We start from the raw sequence: 8025 nt of genomic DNA on the forward strand, positions 1-8025 counted from the left end.
CTACCAAGAGCTATTTTTCTTCCTTGTGAGTTCATCTATTTTTCTTAGACAAATACCTCATAAAACTGGTGGTGGTTCTTACTTGTTTGGTGGACTAAGATACAGATTCAATATATGGACTTCCTTGCAGTAGAAATTTCCAGTGTCAGAATTTATAATTGCAGTTTGTGAAGTTATAAAATTGTTATACCAATATTTGCTCCTACTGCTTCTCAGGGACACAGCAGGTCAGGAAAGATTCAACAGCATTACCTCAGCTTATTACAGAAGTGCCAAGGGTATTATATTGGTGTATGATATCACGAAGAAGGAGACATTTGATGATTTGCCAAAATGGATGAAAATGATTGACAAGGTAAGCTTTAATCTCTCAAAATAAGCAGTAGTGGTTTTGAACTTGCAGTAATAAAGTCAAATGGCATGGTGGCAGTACACTCCAGAGAATTCATTATACTAGATATATGGCCACTTTTCTAAACTCATGAATGTTGGTTAATTGCAGTGCTTTGTGGTCTCTTATTCATTGCCATCACCACATATGTAGCTCATCAAGCCACCTCTGTGTTGCTCTGTGCTTTAGAGCTCTAGACCTAAACACCAACTGGTAGCACAAAACTGTAAATGGTAGCAGTGGGTGTGAGAGAGGGGCTGGCTTCTTGAACAAGGGTTAACACTAAATCAGCAGTTGTGTTTCCTGCCTAATAATATATGAGAATTGAAACAAAAATGTTTGCCTCAACTGTGCATTTGCTGTATAGGATACTATATACACCTTTATGACCTGGCCTTTTGACACTTGAGGTTTATATTTTTAGCACCCACCCTATTGTTGTGACTAAATTGTTGTCAACTGTGTTTTGTTTTATTTTAAATTGCTGTGACTGACCCTGAGACCTTATGGTGAATCCTGCCAAATTTTTGAGTTAAAATTGCTATATTCAGGTAGTAGAAACAATGTAAACCATTATGGTCACAGTGCAACATAAGGATTATATTCATTTCTAACATTCAGCAGTAGTGCAGTGTTTGTTACAGGAGGTTGCACAGTCCAACAGTTCTCAAATAATCAAGAAGTTACTAAATTGTACTGGTAGAGTGAAGCCTAAACTAAGGGGGAAATGATCAAGACCGCCTTAACAAGTAGCTTAACAGCCTAGAACTGTTATGAATGTATTGACTGAATAACTTCATTTTGACCAATGTGAAATTTAAAATCAAAAGGCCTAAGCTAGTGGAAACATGCCATTTTATGCTTTGGTGTTTCTTCTTTCCACCCCCCAGTATGCCTCAGAAGATGCTGAGCTACTACTGGTTGGAAATAAGTTAGACTGTGAAGTGGACAGAGAGATCAGTCGGCAACAGGGAGAAAAAGTAGGTGAAGGTGAAACAAAATTAACACACACTGATGAAAATAGAAAATTGCTTCTGTGGAAGTGTGAATGGTGCAGAACCTTAACATTACATTCATTTTGATCTTAATTTTAATGTTGGGTAACTTCATGCCTTGGAACCGTTTTACTATAATCTTAATTCATTTTCTTTAAAAGTTCAGAAGCACCACCATCTCTCCTGACTTTTTGGGGATTGCAGTGAGGAGGAAAGCATGGGAAAAATACCTTCTGTTAACTTCTTTATCTTTAAATTGGCTTATCTTCCTATTTATCATAAGATCCAAGTCAGAATATTTAAATTAATTCTCAAACTTATTTTGCATTTGTTCATTGTTGTTTAATTTCATCCTAATGTACTATTAAATAAACTGGATCATTTAAATTATTATGGAACTAAATATACTTTTGATCAAATGAAATTTCCTTGAGCCAGACTAAAAATGTCATGATTTCTTAATTTTTCCCATCAGTTTGCACAGCAGATAACTGGGATGCGGTTTTGTGAAGCTAGTGCCAAGGATAATTTTAATGTGGATGAAATATTTCTGAAACTGGTTGATGACATTCTAAAAAAGGTAAAATGCTTCCATACTGCAAGTTAATGGGAATTAAAATGTTGACTGTTTAAAGTACTGTGTTAATGTTTCTTTGAATAAATTCAGTTTCTAGAGTGCACCTTTTGGGCTATTTGCTACAACCAGTTTTTCAGCAGAATACTTTGCATTTCTTTCATACGTATGGTACTTAATACTCCTTTAAATGGGAATTGGTATCAGTGTAACAGCTCCAGTAATTCTTCTTGCTTCAATGAGGGAATGAAGTTGTATAGTTTGATTTTAGCATGATGGGTTGTTTTGTTTCGTTGCTGTGAGGCCAGGAGTAAAGGACAAAATTTCATGCTACTGACCAATAAGCTCACCAAAATGTAGCAGGCACAATCCAGATAAAATTTGATGCTTTTAAGTTCCATCAGTAATGATAGTTTGTTAATAGGAAAAGTTGATACTTGATTTAGCAGAGCTATATGTGTTTAAAATGAATGATGGAGCTTTATGGGTATTATTTGCCCTTCTAAAGTAATTAACGATGAATATTATGCCAGGATTTGAATTTAGGTCATGTAATGCTTATATTTCTAGGCTATACCATTGGACTGTGTTAGACTCTATAATATTCTGTGCAGGACATTGCTTACAACAGGATTTTTTCCCCATTTTAAGATGCCTTTGGATATTATAAGAAACGAATTGTCCAACAGTATCCTGTCCCTACAACCAGAGCCAGAAATCCCACCAGAACTGCCGCCTCCAAGACCTCATGTCCGTTGTTGCTGACCGGCTGCTTCATCCAGTGTGCAAATGATAAGTGGGAGGAGGGAAAGGTGAAGGGGAGCAGGAAGCACCTGTCTGACTCTGCACTTACAATCATGTGGCAGTTCCTTGTTGCACTTTGATTCAGAGTCAGAGCTATACACTAATTTGTAAATATGCAAGCCTGGGTAGGATTCAGCTGTAGCTGGTTAAGTATTGCCCTTCCCACAAGTGGTTTTTCACTCCTCTTTCCCAGTGCTATAAATATTGTACATTTGGCTGGGAAACGCAGCACTCCCAAACCTAGGATGTAAGAAATTAAATCCATACTTCACTTATTCTGAACATAAATGTTGTAATGGTCCTTGATATAAACAGAATCTCTCCTAGTATATGGTGCTTTGCTAGCTTTTTCTAAGATAATTTTTAAATTTTTGACTTTCTAAAGCTTTCTTAAGAAGCATTGTTTCCCACTTACAAATTCAAAATAAAAGTGTTTACTGTAGCATATTAAAATGACTGACAGCACAATCCTGTATATGATTGCTCAGAAGTGAGACCCACTGTGTTTAAGAGGGCTCACTCCCAGGTAAGTATGCCTAGGATTGTAGCCAGAGAATGAAATTTGCTATACACAAACCATTCATTTCAATGGGGCTTGTATATGTGGTTCTATGCAAGCATCATTGAAATGAATGGATCGTATAGCAGCAGGATTCAGTGCATTGAGCCCTGAACACACAATTGACATTTCCGGCAATTCTTTATTATTTATTATTTTTAATGCTAGGTCATTTGTGTGTATGTATGTGTGTGCGCGCGGAGGCACTATATTCTGTGCAGTTTATAAAGAATGAATTGCCAACTTGCACAGTTAGTTTCCTCAAATATAAATTAGCTAGCAATCGGGTTCTGTAAGATACAAAAAACAGAGATATATTTGAAACCTAAAATAGATATATATATAAGGCATTGCTGCTGTCCTAGACACATTCTTTTTTTAAATCATTTTTAGGACAAGACATTTCCTGTCTCATATATATGTATTTGTCTGAACAAATTGGGGAGACATCTTTGTTACAATATACTCTTTTCTAATAGGTGAGCTTATTCCCATCAAATATGCTGTACTAAAGGATTTTTTTTAGTCTGAATCAGTTTGTGAACCATATCTTTCTGGTATATCTTTTATTAAAACTGCACTGTATAGTTTAGCTGTGGTAAACCAGTAGCTACATATTGGAATAACTTGATGTGTCCTAAATGTTGTTGTGGTATTGAAAAGCATTGTCGTTCTAAACTAATGATGTGCCAATAAAATTTTGTATTTATGAATGACAATGGAACTGCATCTCTTATTAGAATGCCAAAAATCAAATGTTGGCCAAAAAGGACCATTTTAGGAGAAATTTTTTAAAAAGTGACTTTCTAGTTTATAAAAACAGGACTGGATGTGTTGACTTCTAGCATAATCCTAAGCATGTTTATTAGGAAGCAAAAGTTGCTTCCAGTAAATGATTAGGACTGTAGCCCCAGTCAAACTTGCATCCTATATTGCCAGTAAGACTTGCTTTTTGAAAGTGTCTCAGCAGGCTGTAGCAAAACTAGTGATGACTCATGGAACATAAAATAAGAGTTACTGGCTCTCAAACTCCAAATTGCCTCCTTTTTATTTTTCAGTGCCTGAGCCTCTGTTCTATATACTAAGCAATTAGTCTGACCAGCAGTGTGTTCCACTGGCTTTTCTGGCATTTTGACCTCAGGTTTCAGGGAGGAACTAAGAATGTTAAATAATTGGTTGCAGTTAAATATATGATATTTCTACTGATCTTGGTATACCTCTTTGGATCATTTTAGTTTCAACTAATAAAAGATGCACAATTGAAATGTATACTTATTTCTGCTACCACAACGTGCCTATACAAATGTTATTCTTCTCACACAAAATATCATAGAGTACTGGCTGGGCAAAGTTTGCCATTTTTGTAGCACTGGTAGGGCTTGTAATAATGCTGTGGGCAATAACAGTGGAAAGGAACCTATGGGACAGTAAGTTTAAACTTGATAAATATTTAGGTGATTTTCCTGTATTTAAAAGTCTGTTTTTTGCTTTCAGTTCTTGAATAAAAATGTAAGAAAACAAGTGTAGATAAATGCTTATATCTTATCAGGAACTTGTACATCCAAGCAAGGAGTTTGTTGATCTATTATTATTGGTTTTAGGTTACTTGAAATGACTTTGAAAGAACTTGAGGGGGGGATGACCTGATTTCCACTGAAGTTACATTTTCTCCTACATATGTCAATTTGTGTCTTCTGACATAGTCATTATAAAAAGTGACTTGTGTGCAAGCCTGATCACACAGCCCTTTGTTTATACATAGAAATTTCCCTATAGCTTTAGATACTCAATGAATATTGCCATTTTCTCCAGTTTATGTTAATTTCCTGTCCTAAAGAGGAAAAGGATATCACCTCCCAAGCGACAGCACAATCCTCATAATAATACTAATAATGCATGTCTGTTTAGGAATAAGCCTAACCGAGTTTGATTGGATTTTCTCCTAGACAAGTACATATAAGATTGCAACTTATAGGACCTATATTTATAATAGCTGAAACAAAATCTTCAAAAACCAACCATAGTGATTCCAGTATGAAGAGAAATGCTTTCTTTCACAGTCATTCTTGCCCAGAATTAGACATAGTGTTACACTAGATTACTGTATACCAAAATGCATCTATTCCACATATACTAGGAACACAACATACTTACTAAGTAGTGGGCTATACAATTCCAAAAAGAACTTTTTTAATACAAGTTGCATCCTACTAATACAATTGTTTGTATGCAGTTTTTATAAAAACAGCCCAATCTTAAGTGTTCCTTGTCTAGCAAATTTCATTTGTGGTAGCTGAGTGCTTTCCCTTCCTTAACTAGGTGTTAATTGTACCTTGGAATAACCTAATTTGGCAGGAGAACTTCAGTGTAGAAGGGTTGGGTAGGGCACATGTAATTATTACCTAATGTTATGTCTGAGGGAATTTAGGTGCCACCTACAGAAAGAAGGTGGGGCCTGCCATTTCAAGAGATTTGTGTGATTGCTAGTAACTGGTCATGTGGGACAGTTATTACCATAACAAACATATAAATAGTTCCAGCACTTCGATTTCTTTTCTAAATTATTACCTATCTTTTCGCAAAATACATTGCTGTGAAATGCTTCAAAGTTTGTGTAAGATCTCCCAATCCTGCTACAGCTTAGTTTTGGCTGATTCTCACAATATTGAACACACATGGAGGTAGCTTAATTTGTATACTAAGCTTGCTATTTCATTTCCAACACTTGTTTGAGGGTGCTAAAAATGAACCATGTATTGTGGCCTGCTGGATGTATGCAAACTTTCTTGTTTCTGCAGTTCCAGGAAACAAAAGAGGCTTATCATACCTCTACCTGGCTAAGTTCGGCATAGTGGGTAGTCAGATGTGAGTCACTTGCAAAAAAAACCCATGGTGTCTGAACATCTGACAAAAGAATGGCTATTCTCTGCTGGGTTTTTTGTCACTTTGAAACCTGATATTTATTAAATCACAGCTGTAATTGTGAAATACGTAAAAGTGCTGAAAAGTTGGGAGTAGGTTATTAGATTCAGTTGCTATATATCATGATAATGTTTTAGGAAGCCTTGGATATAATGTGCAGTAACAGACAAGTGCCATTAGGTGTCACTGGTGTACTTCATATAAATATATATTCATCAGAAGTGAAATACAAGCTTTCTTAAACACATTTTGGCTTCTCCACAAGGGAGAGATCTTGGTTCAGAACACAGGCACACAAACACATACATTAAACTTTGTGGAAATACACAATATATAGTATCTTCAATAAGAAAACAATACATAACGATATAGAATATCTTTTTAAAACCCTAAACCAGGGGAAAATAACAAACTTAAGTGTATGAAGCCAAGGTCAAAGTGAAGTGTTGTCTTTGGCTTGCTTGTCTTCCGTCACCCATGGTGGAAGCTGTGCCTCTTTGAAGATGGAATGTCAGTGGACTGGGAGGTAAGTAAGCCAAGTATAGCAGGATACTGGGACGGTTGCTCACTATGTCAGGAAACCTGTCCTTGGAGCCTGCCTGGAACAAACCAGGCATGCCTCCCCTCAGCTATGCCTCCATAGGTGCAATGATTTTCAAATATGTTCAGGCTTTGTCATTGATGGAGTTTCCAAAAAGCAAATTTCTACAAGGGCGTGGGGGAAGAGAAGTTATTTACATACAGGGAACTGATTGGCCTTAAGAGATTGTGAACAGAAGGGTGAACTTGAAGGTATGTAGGACTCAAAACTGTTTAGGGTGTTATAGGTTGAAATTGGTATTGTGGATTTTGCTTCAAAGGCACTGGAGGATATGATGCAGACACTGGAGTACTTGATTAATGTGTTCTTGGTGAAAAGCCATTATCAGTAGAGGACAATATTTGCCAACCATTCCGTGCCTGGAAGAAGCTCCAGAAGACACCACATTGCAGACATGATGGCTTCAGCAGCACTGGATTTAGTTCCCCCTCACATTGCACTGAGCTGAGGGGGTGCAAAATTGAGAAGATCCATTCGGGGGCACGCCAAATTTTGGCCTTGCACAAGGCACCGTATGATGAAAGATTACCAATGTCTGCCCCTGATACTACTACGACATGGTCCTTCATTTAAAAAAAAAAAGTGGGAGGAAGGGACTTGTCTATTTGGTGCTTACTGTGGCAGCATCCTACTAATATAAACCAGAGACAGGAACTGGCAAAGGCCCAGCTTCAAGTAAAAGAAAGGAAAAAACCCTCAGAGAAGTCCTGAAATAGCAGAACAGGAAGCACTTTAGAAATTGCGATCGATAACTCTGACTGGAAAGCTCACTCTAACGATGAACCCACACCATTTGAGCTGGTTTGCTATATTTTAGCGTGGTCAACCATCTCTGAAATGGACTGCTATTTTTGAAAGATAAAAGTAGATAACATTTCAAGCATATTTGATTAGGAAAATCCTCTAAGAGCAGCATGTCCTCTGCTTCAGCTTCATGGTTGTCATAAAAATATTAATGCTGTGGCTTTGTACATATGCACAGTTTAGCAGGTTGTGGCAAATTCTTTCCTAAGTTAAAAAAACCTATTCTTGGTGAAATATAAGGACATCCTGATCCATGACACACAGAACAAGAAAGAAAAGTCTAATAAAAGGAAGAAACTTGTAAAGCAGCAGAGAAATTACCTAAGTTTGTGTCAGCTTTGCAAGACTAAACAATTCTTTGTAAAAACAATCTAT

At 36.7% G+C, this 8025-nt stretch overlaps 1 protein-coding gene across 1 annotated transcript in view; it reads left to right on the forward strand.

Annotated features, from left to right (window-relative positions):
* The window catches only part of RAB12 (RAB12, member RAS oncogene family), a 16535-nt gene extending 11691 nt beyond the window's left edge, over positions 1–4844 (forward strand). The window contains exons 3-6 of the mRNA XM_081014303.1: positions 217–355; positions 1282–1371; positions 1862–1966; positions 2612–4844. Of these exons, the coding sequence (XP_080870429.1) occupies positions 217–355; positions 1282–1371; positions 1862–1966; positions 2612–2725 (448 nt within the window). The 3' untranslated portion in view covers positions 2726–4844. The remainder of the gene's footprint in view (positions 1–216; positions 356–1281; positions 1372–1861; positions 1967–2611) is intronic.
* The last annotated feature ends 3181 nt before the right edge of the window (positions 4845–8025 follow it).

Source organism: Podarcis pityusensis (genome assembly GCF_964106645.2).
Source record: "Podarcis pityusensis genome assembly, chromosome: 7".
Lineage (NCBI taxonomy): Eukaryota > Metazoa > Chordata > Lepidosauria > Squamata > Lacertidae > Podarcis > Podarcis pityusensis.